Source organism: Aotus nancymaae, unplaced genomic scaffold (genome assembly GCF_030222135.1).
Source record: "Aotus nancymaae isolate 86718 unplaced genomic scaffold, 86718_ANA_hifiasm-v0.15.2.pri h1tg000036l, whole genome shotgun sequence".
Lineage (NCBI taxonomy): Eukaryota > Metazoa > Chordata > Mammalia > Primates > Aotidae > Aotus > Aotus nancymaae.
In genome coordinates, this window is record NW_026988450.1 from 47,239,444 (window position 1) to 47,256,056 (window position 16,613).

The 16,613-nt window shown below is 37.7% G+C and overlaps 1 protein-coding gene across 2 annotated transcripts in view; it reads right to left on the minus strand.

Moving 5' to 3' along the window:
- The window catches only part of NIPAL2 (NIPA like domain containing 2), a 99,798-nt gene that overhangs the window by 62,236 nt on the left and 20,949 nt on the right, over positions 1-16,613 (minus strand). For both annotated transcript variants that reach the window (XM_021675756.2, XM_012455808.3), the window contains exon 2: positions 261-329. In XM_021675756.2, coding sequence (XP_021531431.1) covers positions 261-329 — 69 coding nt within the window. The remainder of the gene's footprint in view (positions 1-260; positions 330-16,613) is intronic.

Below are 16,613 nucleotides of genomic sequence, written 5' to 3' on the forward strand. Positions count from 1 at the left end.
GGTCTATAATACTACTGGAGTCCTCTCTACCCCCCAAAATTAATTTCTTTCAAAATTAGAAGACGAAGAAGAAGAAAAATGAATGCACTCCAGCCTGGATTATATATATTTGTCTATATACCAATGAAGTCATAAAATATAATTTTTAATAATTTTTATAGAGAAAAGATCTACAAAGACAAAAGTTCCCAAAGCCCATGAGAGTCATCATGTGTCCCTGAATCAATCTACAGTGTTAGAAAAATAAGCTTTTTTCTTACCTGAATATTTAGAGAAATGCTGATCACCAAGTTTCCTAAAATGGCCAGCAAAACCCCAAAAAGGTGAATCTGTAAAAGAAAATGTTTTCCTTAAATAATACTTGTAAGGTATTTACTGAAAGAAAAAGACATATTTAGGTATTCATTTGTTCAGTAATTCAGTTTTAGCTTAGCACCCATTTGCCAGGGTAGATTTGGAATATTAATATTGATTTAATTAGAATTAGTTTTTCACTTTTTTCAAATACTATATGTATATTTTTTTGAGATGGAGTCTCACTCAGTTGCACAGGTTGGAGTGCAGTGGCACAATGTGGGCTCACTGCAACCCCTGCCTCCTGGGTTCAAGGGATTTTCTTGCCTCAGTCTCCTAGTAGCTGGGATTACAGGTGCCAGCTACCATACCCAGCTAATTTTTGTATTTTTAGTAGAGACAGGGTTTCACCATGTTGGCCAGGCTGGTCTTGAACCTCTGACCTCAAATGATTCGCCAGCTTTGGCCTCCCAAAGTGCTGGGATTACAGGTGTGAGCCACCATGCCCGGCCTCAAATACTATTTTTAAGAAATCACTTCGTCCTTTGTGAATTCTCTAGATATTTGTCTGCCCCATTTACTAAAATAAATAAAATAGTTATTTGACTTTTCCCTAGATGCTGCTTCTTATGTATCCTTTCTTTTTCTTTTCTTTTCTCTAATATCTTTTGGAGGGCTGTGATATGAAAGAAAGATCATCAGACTACAAGTTAAAGGATAAATCTGAGACACAGATTTACTATTTTTTCTTTTCTTTTCTTTCTTTCTTTCTTTTTTTTTTTGAGGCAGAGTCTCACTCTGTCACCAGTTTGGAGTGCCGTGGTGCTATCTCGGCTCACTGCAACCTCCGCCTCCCGGGTTCAAGTGATTCTCCTGCCTCAGTCTCCTGAGTAGCTGACACTACAGGCGCATGCTACCCCTCCCAGCTAATTTTTTTGTATTTTTAGTAGAGATGGGGTTTCACCATATTGGCCATGATGGTCTCCATCTCCTGACCTCGTGATCTGCCCGCCTTGGCCTCCCAAAGTGCTGAGATTACAGGTGTGCACCCCCGTGCCTGGTCAGATTTGCTATTTTCTAACTGGGTGACCTTTTGAGCAAGTTATTTCACTTCTCTGGCCTAAGTAAAAATGGGATATTGGAGAAGACATTTCCAGAAATCACTTTACTTCTAAGGTTCTATGATCTCCACTGGCAATGGGCTAAATTTTCCTTTTACTCCCCTGGTCGAAAACCTACAGTGATTCTCTACAGTCTACTACATCAAACAATGAACTGCTGTACTAGCTCGCCACAATGAGTCCTCACCCAGGCCTCTGTCCATGACTTACTTTTAATGTGCTTCCTCTATCTCAGGTATCTGGCAACGCCATCCTCCAGCCACATGTGACACTTGCTCGTGCCACTACTCCCAGGTCATGCAGGTGCGCCTCTCCAACCAAACCTTGCCCTCCTGGCCTGCAGAGGTCCATCTCCTTGAGACGTCCTCAGACCACCTCGTCCCATCTTAACTTTCTCAGATTCTAAATGGTAAGCCTCCCTTATTTACTCTCTGAAGGAAGAGAACCAAGTCTTATTCTTCTTTCTATTGAGTCTTCTGTGTTATCTATTGCTATATAAAATTGAAGATTTAATAAACACTTGCTTTAAAAATATGTAATGGTCTAACCCAAGAACTATAGAGGTTAAAAGGTAAGTTCTTACAAATTGCCCAGGATGTTTATCATAGATAGCTCATGTATTATTTAATGATTTCAAAAGATGCGTTTGTTGCTCCCATATAGGTACAAAAGTATAATATCTTCTATTAGTATAAATTTGCAATGATACAAAGGATCGTCTCCTTCTTATTCTACACTACATAACTTCTAGCCAGCTTCAAATTCCAAGGAGTTATTTGAATTTCAAATGAAGATTGAAACCACAAAGAACGCTTTTCAGAATGCAAAATGTCTTTGAAGTTTTAGAGCTTTATTATATGTGATTTTTGTAGCAATAAGACACCAAATTCCAGCCTGACTCAAGTATAGCATGAAATTTAGTATTTAGTATTTAGAAATGAAATTTAGTATTTTTTTTCAATGAAGTAAACAGTTGAAAATTCATTTTATAGTTGATATATAATATCTATGGTCTTTAATCAGTTAAGAATTTTCTTTTCCTAATAGAGGCACTTGGTAATAATTTTAATCACTTTCTCTCGTGGGGAAATAATTGGGGCACAATACAATGTGCTATTTCCATGCATTCTATTTACATCTAATGTACTTGGCAGTAATCAGGAAAATAAAGACTGAGGAAAAAAAATTGGCATTGAATGGATATTTGTTAACATCTTCTATAATTATAAAAGTAAATTATTGAATAGAAACAACTCACTTTAAAATTCTTTAAGTCATTCACTGAGCAGTTTAAATGGCTTCAGGCTGGGTATTTAAAAATTGGTGGCAGGATTTGGCAATAATTTCTTGGTTGTGACACCAAATCATAGGCATTGAAACAAATAGATAAATTCTACTTCATCAAGATTAAAAACTTGAATCTTACTCTGTTACCCAGGCTGGAGTGCAGTGGCATGATCTCGGCTCACTGCCATCTCCGCCCACCAGATTCAAGCAATTCTTGTGCCTCAGCCTCCCGAGTAGTTGGAACTACAGCATGCACTACCACACTCAGCTAATTTTTGTATTTTTAGTAGACACGGGGTTTTGCCATGTTGGCCAGGTTGGTCTTGAATTCCTGACTTCAAGTGATCTGTCCACTTTGGCCTCTCAAAGTGCTGGGATTACAGGCATGAGCCACCACACCTGGCTGAGATTAAAAACTTTTTGCATCCACACACACTATCAACAGAGTGAAAGGCAACCCATGGAATGGGAGAAAATATTTTCGAATCATATATCTGGGTTGAGATCCAGAATATTTAAAGAATGTCTATAATTCAACAACAAAAAATAAACATCCTGATTAAAAAATATGCAAAGGACTTGAATGGCTGTTTCTCCAAGAAGACACACAAATGGCCAATAAAGACATGAAAAGATGCTCAGCATCACTAATCATTAGGGAAATGCAAATCAAAACCACATTGAGTCACTACTTCACATCCATTAGGATGGCTGTGATTAAAAAGAAAAGGAAATAAGTGTGGGCAAAGATGGGGAGTTATTAGAACACTTACACATTGCTGATGGGAATGTAAAATGGTGCAGCCACTGTGTAAAATGGCATAGAGATTCCTCAAAAAATTAAACACAGGATTACCATATGGTCTAGCAATTCCGCTTTTGGATATATATCCCAAAGAACTCAAAACAAGGATTTGAACAGATATTTGGACACTTACATTCAATAATAGCAGCATTATTCATAATAGCCAAAAGGTGGAAAAAACCCGTGTCCCTCAATGGATGAATGCATAAACAACATAGAGTATATATGCATATAATGGAACATTATCCAGCCTTAAAAATGAAGGAAATTTGAATATACACTATCACATGGTTGAACCTTATAAACCAAAAATAAAATTCTGAGCCCTTCAACTGACTGATGGACACTCCCCTAGGCCAAAGGCTTTCCAAAGTTAACTTGAAAAAGTAATTCAGGCTATGATGGGAAGTGGGGGTTGGGACATGCCTCATTATACCCTCCTCCCTTTGGAATTAGGGCACAGCTGTCCAGCATTAACATGAAAACAAAGATCTTAAGACTGATAAAACAGACTTTTTATAGCAATAAGACACCAAATTTCAGCCTGACTCTAGTATAGCATCACATGACAGATAACAGGCCCTGAGAGAAATCAAAGTATTTTACTCCCAAAATAAATTTCTTTGACATATTTTGAAATGGCCCTGCAAAGCTGTCTTTTATAGGGAAAATCTACATTCTGTAGAGAATTTCCATTCCTTTCCAGGTCTTTTCCCTGGTCCAGTAGAGAATTTACTAAGACTCTGGCACCTTTTTAGGTCTGATGAGAGCTCCGAAGCCTGCTACCCAGAGGCTTCATCTGCATGATAGAACCTTGATCTCCACAACCCCTTATCTTAATCCAGATATTCCTTTCTATTTACTCCAGGTCTTTAGATAATAACTCTTTCAACCAATTGCCAATCAGAAAAGCTTTGAATTCACCATGACCTGGAAGCCCCCACATCCAGTTTTTCCACCTTTCCAGTTCAAACCAATGCACATCTTACATGTATTGATTGAGATATCTCTCTAAAATGTATAAGACAAAGCTGTAACCCGACCACCTTGTGCACATGTTCTCAGAATCTCCTGGGGCTGTGCCACAGGCCACTGGTCACTCATATTTGGCTCAGAATAAATATCTTCAAATATTTTACAGTTTGACTGTTTTTGTCTATAACCTTGAGGACATTATGCTAAGTGAAATCAGGCAGTCACAAAAGAACAAATGTTGTTTGATGCCACTTACATGAGGTATCTAAGGTAGTCGAATTCATGAAGATGGAAAGTGGAATGGTGGTTGCCAGAGTCAGGGGAAGGAAGAATGGGGAGTTAGTGTTTAATGAGTATACAGTTGGGATAGATGAAAAAATTCTGGAGATGGATATGATGACAGTTGCACATCAGTGACAGTGTTCTTAGTGCCACAGAAGTGTACACTTGCAAATGGCTAAAATGGTAAAATTTTATACTACTTATATTTTATAATAATAAAAAATTGGTGGTGAAGTAAGAATGTGCTTCGACTTGAAGAAGTAAGGAAAGCTCACCTGCTACAGAATAGCTCCCTGGCCCAGGGTTAACAGTGTTAAAGCAAACTAAATATGGTCTGAGAAGGACTCCATACTTCTATATTTGAGTCCTTGTGGATGAATTGCAACCTAACTTAGTGGGTAGACAAGACTGAAACCCAAACTTAGGAGTATGTGCCTGTAACAATAGCTGAGCCTCGGCCAATGCCAGCAGCCATACTCCAACCAGTCATATACTTCTGAGTGTTCAAACTGTGTTCAAATAAGGAAAATGCCAACCTGTAACCAGTTCAGCTGTTTCTGTATCTCACCTCCAATTTCTATATGCCACTTCCCTTTTTTTCTCTATACATTTGTTCTGACCATGAGGCATCCCTGGAGATTCTCTGAATCCGCTGTGATTCTGTGTGCTACCTGATTCATGAATTATTCATTGCTCGGTTAAGCTCCTTTAAATTCAATTGGACTGAAGTTGTCCTTTTAACAACAGTCTGGATATTAAAAAATTGGTGGCAGGATTTGGCAATAATTTCTTGGCTATGACACCAAATGCACAGAAAATAAAAGAATAAAACAGATAATTCTTCATCAAGACAGCGTTATGCTGCCGATCCTTTAAATATTCTTATCACAGGTTTATTTTTGCCCAAAGAAGATATTCCTGAAAAGGTATAAACTACTAAATTATTAATATCTCAATATGAATGATTCAGACAAGTTATTTGAAAGTAATTGGAGTATGGCAGATTGCAAAAATGGACACAATTCCTTACTCCTCCCTATATATGTGCCCTTGGCTAGGGAGTCTTGTACCTCCTCTTGTTAGAAAGAACAGTCTAATTTCCTATCTATTAATTCAGGCTACAAAAGCAGTGAAGACATGCTAGTTCCAGGACTAGGCCTCAAAAGGTATTGCATGCTTCTCTTATGAAATATTTTGAGAACAAGCCCAGGCTAGCCTGTTGGGTGATGACAGATGGGGATACACGCAACCCGGCTGCGTTAGTGTCTATGGCCCTAACCAATAGTCAGGCAATGTCCAACCCCAGAGGGGAGCCACCCCTAGAGCAGCCAGCCCCCAGCTGACATACCAGCTGGCTGCAGAGACACGAGTGAGCCCAGGTGGACTCAGCCAAATCTGACCCACATTAATGAATGCCCAGCTGACCAATTGATACCAAAGCACTCATTGATGGTTGTAATTTTAAACCACTAAACTTTAGGATGACATTACACAACAAGAAATAATAGACTAAGGCTAAGAAGATGAGAGAATGGAGTGGGGACATTGTGGATCACTTACAGTGAGAAGAAGGGGGTACAAAAAAAGAAGGTGAGACATTTGCTCAGGGTTACCATGGCACAGAGGAAACAAACTATTTTAAAAGTTAGACCAAAAGGCACTGTTCCAAAAGTCAGGAGACCTGTCCCTGCCAGGTATTCACTATGTGTGACTCCTGCAAAGCCGTTATCCTTTTTGGCTCTTGGTTTTCTCAACTGTAAGATTAAAACAATACCATAAGCAGTTTGGAGACATAAATGAATGAGATCGCGCTTAATGAAAGTATGACACAACACCCTAGTCATCCAAAGTGATGGGCTAAGGCGATACTAAGAGGTAATAATAAGGCTTTATTTTCTTTGTCTTTATCTAAAATGACCAAGCAATCATATAAATTGTCTCTTTAAAAAAAAAAAAAAAACTGCCAACCTGTTCCTTGGCAGACATAGTAAATAAAGGTTTTGCTGTTTCTCTATTCCCTGGGTTTCTGCCTCAGGGTGTGTGTCCCACCTTTATGATACATTATTGCATCATTCATTTTGTTTTCAATAATGTCTTCCAAATATAATGAATATAAAAATATTTATAAGATACAGGTGATATTTTGATTTTCTTAATAGAGGGATGGTATAAACTACCAATTACAACTTTTAATGCTGTAAAATATATATAGCATTTTATTTATTTTTCTCAGAAAATTACTTGACTTACAGATATAGGTACAACTAGAGGGATATTCTATTTCCCTTTATTTTTTTTTTTGAAACAGAGTCTCACTTTGTTGCCCAAACTGGGGTTCAGTGTCATGATGACAGCCCACTGCAGCTTTGACCTCCTGGGTTCAAGCAATCATTTCACCTCATCTTCCCAAGTTGCTGGGACTACAGGCATGCCACCACACCCGCCTAATTTTTGTATTTTTGTTGAGATAGGGTCTCATTATGTTTCCCAGACTGGTCTCAAACACCTGTGCTCCAGCAATCATCCTGCCTCAGCCTCCTAAAGTGTTAGGATTACAGGCATGAGCCACTGCACCTGGCCAATATTCTGTATTTCTCTAATTGGTAATGCCAATCATACTATTTTATTATTTTAACTTTTAAAACCATCATTATAAGGTCAAAAGAGCTCACATTATTATATTTCCTTTCTTACCACTTCCCTATAAGCTTATGGGTTATTATAAAGCTTACTCATATTTCAAAATGTCCTGAATATAAAACTTACTTTATAGTTTCTGAAGTTAGAATTAGCTTTGAAGTCTGTTCCCCACCCCCTGGAATCTACATGAGGCAAAAATTTAGAGATTTAAAATTAGACATATACACATTCCTCACAATTAAATAATAGTTGTCAAAATCATGTGGGAGTTCCACTTCACATCCTAAGAAACTACAAAAAGATTGTTCTTTCTTCAGTCTAAGTCTAGTTCTGAATGTTATAAAATAATTAACAGAGGTAGGAACGACCACAAACTGTACCTGAGCAAATCAGATGTTTTTAAATTACTGAGCAGAAACAAGTGGGCAAAGAGATAATTGAATATGCACAATTTCTTTTCATAAAGAATGTTGAAGGTAGATATCACCTTAGTTGAGTCTTTTCTAGCCTTTCTCATCTATCAAAGGATAACCTGTACTATTTCTCCTTGAATACTTACGATGCATTTTTTTGGGTAATATATGTGTGTCTTTACTAACACAATAAAAACAGTGTCTGGTGGCAGGTGCAATAATTACCATGAGTTCAAAGTAGGGATACGGCCGGGTGCGGTGGCTCATGCCCATAATCCCGGCACTTTGGGAGGCTGAGGTGGGCAGATCATTTGAGGTCAGGGGTTCGAGACAAGCCTGGCCAACATGGTGAAATACCCTGTCTATTAAATATACAAAAATTAGCTGAGCATGGTGGTGCACGTCTTTAATCCCAGCTACTCGGGAGGCTGAGGTAGGAGAGAATTGCTTGAACCCCGGAGGTGGAGGTTGCAGTGAGCCGAAATCTCACCACTGCACTCCAGCCTGGGTGACAGAGCAAGACTGTCTCAAGAACAAAAAAAACAAAAAACAAAAACCCCACAAAATAAAGTAGGAATGAGCAAAATTATACAGGCATACTTCAGAGATATTGCAGGTTTGGTTCCAGACCACCACAATAAAGTGAGTCACACAAACTTTGGTTTCCCAGTGCATACAAAAGCTGTGTTTACACTACACTAAGTATAGTCAGAACTATACTTAATACAATAAACATACTGCAATAGCATTATGTTTAAAAAGGTTAGATATACTTTAATTAAAAAATACTTTATTACCAAAAAAGCTAATGATCATCTGAGCCTGCAGTGAGTCATTGTACTGCTGGAGGGCCTTGCCTTGATGTTGATGGTTGCTCACTGATCAGGGTGGTGGTTGATGAAGGCTGGGGTGGCTGTGGCAACTTCTTAAGATAAAACAATAATAAAGTCTGCTGCATTGATTGACTTTATCTTTTATGAAAAATTTCTCTGTAGCATGTGGTGCTGTTTGATACCATTTTACCTACAGTAGAGCTTCTTTCAAATAAGAGTCAATCTTCTCAAACTCAGCTGCTGTTTAAGTATCTGGAATATTCCAAATCCTTTGTTGTCATTTTTACAATATTCCCAGCATCTCCACAAGGAGAAGATTTCATCTCAGGAAACCACTTTGTTTGCTCATCCGTAAAAAGCAACTCCTCCTCCATTCAAGTTTGATCATGAGGTGGCAGCAATTCAATGACATCTTCAGGCTCCACTTCTAGTTCTCTTGCTATTTCCACTACATCTGCAGTTACTTCCTCCACTGAAGTCTTGAACCCTTCAAAGTCAACCACGAGGGTTGGAATCAACTTCTTCCAAACTCTTGTGAAGGTGGATATTTTGACTTCCTCCCACAAATTACAAATGTTCTTAATGGCATATGGAATGGTGAATCCTTTCCAGAAAGTTTTTAATTTACTTTTGCTAGATCCATCAGAGGAATCACTATTTATGGCAGCTATAGTCTTACAAAATGTATTTTTTAAATAATATGACTTGAAAGTCAAAACTACTCATTGATTCGTAGGCTGCAGAATGAATGTTGTGTTAGTGCGCATGAAAACAACATTTATCTCCTTGTACATCTCCCTAAGAGCTCTTGGGTGACCAGATGCATTGTCAATGAACAGTAATATTTTCAGAGGAATCTCTTCTGAGCAGTAGGTCTCATTGGTGGGTTTGAAATATTCAGTAAACCATGCCATAAACAGATGCACTGTCATCCAGGCTCAGTTGTTCCATTTGTAGAGCATAGGCAAAGTAGATTATTGTCATTTTTGGTTATTGTTTTTGTTGCTGTTGTAGGTTACTGTAGCTTTACTTATTTATTTCCATTTTTCTTTTAGATTCAGGGATATATGTGCAGATTTGTTACAAGGGTATGTTTGCAAGATGCTGAGGTTTGGGCTTGTATTGATCCTGTCATCTAGATAGTGAATATAGTACTCAATAGACAGCTTTTTTTAAACCCTCGCCCCTCTCCCTCCTCCAGAGTCCCCAGTGTCTATAACTCCCAACTATATGTCCATGTGTATCCAAGATTTTAGCTCCCACTTAAAAGTAAGAACGTGCAATATTTGTTTTTCTGTTTCTGTGTTAATTTGCATAGGATAACAGCCTCCAGCTGTGTCCATTCTGGGGCAAAGGACATGATTTCATTTTTTTTTATGGCTGCATAATATTCTATGGTGTATATACCATATTTTCTTTATCCAGTCCACTGTTGATGGGCACCTAGGTTGATTCCATGTCTTTGCTATTGTGAATAGTGCTGCAGTGAACATGCGAGTGCATGTGTTGTAGAACAATTTATTTTCTTTTGGGTATGTATCCAGTAATGGGATTGCTGGATCAAATGGTAGTTCAATTTTTAGTTTTTTAAGAAATCTCCAAACTGCTTTTCACAGGGGCTGAACAACGCACATCCCCACTAACCATGTATAAGTGTTCCCTTTTCTCCACAGTCTCACCAGCATCTGTTGTTTTTTTACTTTTTAATAATAGCCATTCTGAACTAGTATGAGATGGTATCTCATTGTGGTTTTGATTTGCATTTCTCTGATGATTAGTGATGTTCAGCATTTTTTCTGTATGTTTGTTAGCCACTTGTATGTCTTCTTTTAAGCAGTGTCTGTTATATTCTTTGCACACTTTTTAATGGGGTTATTTTATTTTTGCTTGTTGATTTGTTTAAGTTCCTTATAGATTTTGGATATTAGTTAAAAATCTCTGGACTAACACATCTTTGTCAGATGCATAGTTTGCATATATTTTTTCCTTTCTATAGGTTTTTTTAAAACTCTGTTGATAGTTTCTTTTGATGTGCAGAAGCTCTTTAGCTTAGGTCCCATCAGTCAATTTTTGTTTTTGTTGCAATTGCTGTTGAGGACTCAGTCAAAATTCTTTGCCAAGGCTAATTTCCAGAAGGGTATTTCCTAGGTTTTCTTCTAGGTGACTTTTATAGTTTGAGAGGTCTTACACTTAAATATTTAATCCATCTTGAGTTAATTTTTGTATGTGGTGAGAAGAAGGGGTACAGTTTTATTCTTCTGCATTTGGTTAGCCAGTTTTTCCAGTACCATTTATTGAATAGAAAGTCCTTTCTCCATTGCTTGTTTTTGTCAACTTTGTCAAAGATCAGTTGGTTGTAGGTATGCTGCTTTATTTCTGGGCTCTCTATTCTGTTCCATTGGTCCATACATCTATTTTTGTACCAGTACCATGCTGCTTTGGTTATTATAGCCTTGTAGTATAGTTTCAGGTTGGGTAAGGTGATGCTTCTGGTTTGTTCTTTTTGCTTAGGATTGCTTTGGCTATTCAGGTTCTTTTTTGGTTCTATATAAATTTTAGAATTTTTTTTTCTAATTCTGTGAAAAATGAGATTGGTAATTTGATAGGAATAGTATAGAATCTGTAGATTGCTTTGGGCAGTACAGACATTTCAACAATGTTGATTCTTCCAATCCATGAACATGGAATATTTTTCCATTTATTTGGGTCACTTCTGATTTCTTTCAGCAGTATTTTTGTAATTCTTTTAGAGATCTTTCATCTCCTTAGTTGGATGTATTCCTAGGTATTTTATTTTTGTGTGTGGCTTTGTAAATGAGATTGTGTTCTTGACTTGGCTCTTAGCTTGAACACTGTTGGTGTATAGAAATGCTACCATTTTTTTTGTATTTTTTGTATCCTGAAACTCTACTGAAGTCATTTATCAGGTCTAGGAACCCTTTGGCAGAGTGTTCAGGGTTTTCTAGGTATAGAATCATATCATCAGTGAAGAGAGATAATTTGACTTCCTCTTTTCCTATTTGGATGCCTTTTATTTCTTTCTCTTGTCTGATTGCTCTGGATAGGACTTTTATGTTGAATAAGAGTGGTTAGAGTGGGCATTTTTGTCTTGTTCCAGTTCTTAAGGGGAATTCTTCCAGTTTTTGCCCATTTAGTATGATGTTGGCTGTGGGTTTGTCATAGATGGCTCTTATTATTTTGAAGTATGTTTCTTTGATGCCTAGTTTGGTGAGGGTTTTTATGATAAAATGATGTTGAATTTTATCAAAAGCTTATTCTGCATCTATTGAGATGATCATGTATATTTTGTTTTTAATGCTGTTTATGTGGTGAATCACATTTATTGATTTGAGTATGTTGAACCAAACTTGCATCCCAGGAATAAAGCCCATTTGATCATGGTGCATTAATTTTATAATGTGCTGCTAGATTCAGTTTGCTAGTATTTTCCTGAGGATTTTTGCATCTATGTTCATTAGGGATATTGGCCAGTAGTTTCAATTTTTGTTGTTGTTGTATCTTTGCCAGATTTTGGTACCAGGATGATACTGATTTTGTAGAATGAATTAGGAAGGAATCCCTCCTCCTTGATTCTTTGGGATCGTTTTAGTAGAATTGGTACCAGATTTTTTTTTTTTTTTTTTGTATGTCTGCTAGAATTTTGCTGTGAATCCATCCAGTCCAAGGCTTTTTGGTTGTTGGGTTTTATTGTTTTTGTGTTTTTGATTTTTTTACTGATTCAGTTACAGAACTCATTGTTAATCTGTTCAGGGTTTCAGTTTCTTCCTGATTCAATCTTGGGAGGTTGTGTGCTTCTAGGAATGTATCAATTTTCTCTAGATTTCCTTGTTATATGCATACAGGTGTTCACATTAGTCTCTGAGGATCTTTTGTATTTCTCTGGGATTGGTTGTAATGTCACCTTTGTAATCTGATTGTGTTTATTGGATCTTCTCTGTTTTTCTTTGTTAATGTAGCTAATGGTCTATTTATCCTTTCAAAGAAGCAACTTCCTAATTTCATTTAGTTCCACTCTTGTTTAATTATTTCTTTTCTTCTGCTAGCTTTGGGATTTGTTTGTTCTTCTTTTTCTAGTTCCTTTTGGTGCAATGTTAGATTGTTAATTTGAGGACTTCTTAACTTCTTAACTTTCCACATCATATTGCTTTTGCCACATCCCAGAGATTTTGGTATGTTGTTTTCATTTGTTTCAAATTATTTTTTAAATTTCTGCCTTAATTTCCTTGTTTACCCAAAGGTCATTCAGGAGCAAGTTGTTTAGTTTCCATGTAACTGTTTGGTTTTGAGAATTCCTCTTAGTATTGATTTCTATTTTTATTCCACTATGGCCTGAGAATAAGACTTAACACAATTCTTTTTTTTTTTTTTTTTTTTTTTTTAAATTCATTTCCATGTCTTTTTATTACCCACTATTCTTTTTTTTTTTTTTTTTTTTATTGCATTTTAGGTTTTGGGGTACATGTGAATAACATGCAAGGTTGTTGCACAGGTGCACACGTGGCAGTATGATTTGCTGCCTCCCTCCCCTTCAACTATATCTGGCATTACTCCCCATGCTATCCCTCCCCAACTCCCCACCCCCCCCACTATCCCCCCTCCCCCCCAACAGACCCCCGTGTATAGTGCTTCCCTCCCTGTGTCCATGTGTTCTCCTTGTTCAACACCCGCCTATGAGTGAGAACATGTGGTGTTTGATTTTGTGTTCTTGTGTCAGTTTGCTGAGAATGATGTTTTCCAGGTTCATCCATGTCCCTACGAAGGATGTGAACTCCTCCTTTTTAATGGCTGCATAATATTCCATGGTGTATATGTGCCACATTTTTCCTGTCCAGTCTATCATCGATGGACATTTGGGCTGGTTCCAGGTCTTTGCTATTGTAAACTGTGCTGCAATGAACATTCGTGTGCATGTGTCCTTATAGTAGAACGATTTATAATCCTTTGGATATATGCCCAGTAATGGGATTGCTGGGTCAAATGGAATTTCTATTTCTAGGTCCTTGAGGAATCGCCACACTGTTTTCCACAGTGGTTGAACTAATTTACACTCCCACCAACAGTGTAAAAGTGTTCCTATTTCTCCACATCCTCTCCAGCATCTGTTTTCTCCAGATTTTTTAATGATCGCCATTCTAACTGGTGTGAGATGGTATCTCAATGTAGTTTTGATTTGCATTTCTCTAATGACCAGTGATGATGAGCATTTTTTCATATGTTTGTTGGCCTCATGTATGTCTTCTTTTGTAAAGTATCTGTTCATATCCTTCGCCCATTTTTGAATGGGCTTGTTTGTTTTTTTCTTGTAAATCTTTTTTAGTTCATTGTAAATTCTGGATATCAGCCCTTTGTCAGACGGGTAGGCTGCAAAAATTTTTTCCCATTCTGTTGGTTGCCGATTCACTCTATTGACTGTTTCTTTTGCCGTGCAAAAGCTGTGGAGTTTGATTAGGTCCCATTTGTCTATTTTGGCTTTTGTTGCTGATGCTTTTGGTGTTTTGGTCATGAAGTCCTTGCCTACGCCTATGTCCTGAATGGTTTTGCCTAGGTTTCCTTCTAGTGTTTTTATGGTGGACTTAACACAATTCTTAAGGGTCCTAGGATTTTCAGAATGATAAATGAGCATTATCTTCAACTTAAAGTCACCAACTGCATTAGCCCCTCATACAAGTCAGTCTGTTCTTTGAAGTGTTGAAGGCGGGCATTGACATCTCCCTGGGTGTAAAAGTCCTAGATGACATTTTCGAAAAGAAGCTGATTTTGTCCACATTGAAAATCTGTTGTTCTGTGTAGCTATCTTCAATGATCTTAGCTAGATCTTCTGGATAACTTGCTCCAGGTTCTATATGAGGATTTGCTACTCAATCTTGTACATTTTATTTTACAGAGATGACTTCTATACTTACATCTAATGAACCAACCTCTGATAGCTTCAAACTTTTCTTCTGTCATTTCCTCACCTCTCTCAGCCTTCGTAGAATTGAAGAGAGTTACAGCCTTGCTCTGGATTAGGCTTTGGCTTACGGGAATGCTATGTCCCCTTGATCTATCCAGATCACTGAAACTATTCAAACTCTCTGCATATCAGTAATAAGGTTGTTTTCCTTTCTTATCATTCATGTGTTCACTGGAGTAGCACTTTAAATTTCCTTTAAAAACTTTTCTTTTGCATTGACAACTTGGCTGTTTGGTGCAGAAGATCTAGCTTTCAGCCTATCTTGGCTTTTGACATGCTTTCCTCACTAAGCTTAATCATTTCTAGCTCTTGATTTGAGGTGCTCTTTCTTTCACTTGAACAGTTAGAAACCATTGTAGGGTTACTTAGTGGCCTGATTTCAAAATGGTTGTGTCTCAGGGAATAGGGAGGCCCAAGCAAAGGGAGAGAGATGAGGGAACAGCCAGTGAGTAGAGCAGTCAGAACATATACATTTATCAATTAAGTTCACTGTCTTATATGGGTGTGGTTCATGGTACCCCCAGATAACTATAATAGTAACATCAAAGATCACTAATTACAGATCACCATCACAAATATAATAATATGACAAATTTGAGCCCTGTGTGGTGGCTCATGCCTATAATCCCAGCACTTTGGGAGGTGGAGACAGGAGAACTGCTTGAGCTCAGGAGGTGGAGACCAGCCTGGGCAACAAAGTGAAAGCCTTTCTCTACAGAAAAATACTAAAATTAGCTGGGCATGGGGACACACATCTGTGGTCCCAGTTACTCAGGAGGCTGAGGCAGGAGGATCACTTGAGCCCCAGAGTTTGAGGCTGCAGTGAGTCATGATCGCACCACTGCACTCCAGCTTGGGCAACAGTGTGCACCCTGTCTCAAAATAATGATAATAATGACAAATTTGAAATAATGTGAGAATTACCAAAATGTGACTTAGAGACACAGAGTAAGCACATGCTGTTGGAAAAATGGCGCCAATAGACTTACTCAATGCAAGGTTGTCATGAACCTTCAATTTGTGAAAAACACAATATCTGTGAAGTGTAATAAAGCAAAGTTCAACAAAATGAGTGAGATGTGCCTGTATTTCAAGACATCTGCAACAACTGTGATATGAACTAAAATGAGCTATGACTTCTATTAGTGACACAGCTACAACTGCTGTTAATACCACTTTAGTTTCTTGTCTACATTCATTATAGAAGGAATTGGTAAATTTCAGTCAGAGGTTAGTGCAAATAAAGATGTAGGGTTTTTTTTTTGTTGTTGTCGTTGTTAACATTCACAGTTCCCTGAAATCTATCTGTGAAGAACAATTAAGAACCCTTATATCTGATATGTGATTTTTCCCTATGTTCTTTTTGGTATTTAGAGATTTGTTTTTGCTTGAATTCCTCCAGTGATGGGGAAATCATTACCGACTAAGTGGGCCTCTAGTCGTTTTGTTGCGGAAGACCTCAGGTAGTTTTTCTAGGGAGCTTTCATGTTTTTGCCATAGATTGCATTCACGAGCTCTTATTGTCTCTAGAGTTAGAGACCTAAGTTAGCTTTCTCTTTTACAGCTTTCTCTTCACAACCTTTCAGCTGCTCTAAGACAATAATTCTGCTCCTATATTGTCCTCTCTCTCTCAATGAGAAGCAGTGATTTGTATTCACTTGCTGTAGATGAGGAAGCTGAACCTGAGAGGTTTAAGTTACCTTCTAAATTTCCACCATTAGTGCTGGATCCCAGGTCGATTTGAATAACTTCAGAGCTTATCTTCCTTCTAGGACCTCATGACTGATGTTAACTCTTTTCTTACTTCTCTCTGGCTAAATGAAGATCATCAAGAGCAGAAGTTTTGTCCACTTTTTATTACTTATTCATCTTTGCATCCCCAATAATGGAATTGGATAAGACTGTGCTGCAAAAAATTAGCAGTTAAATGTATAATTATGGACTGTGGTGTGGAAAAAGGAAGGGAGATTTATTGAATACCAGTTAACT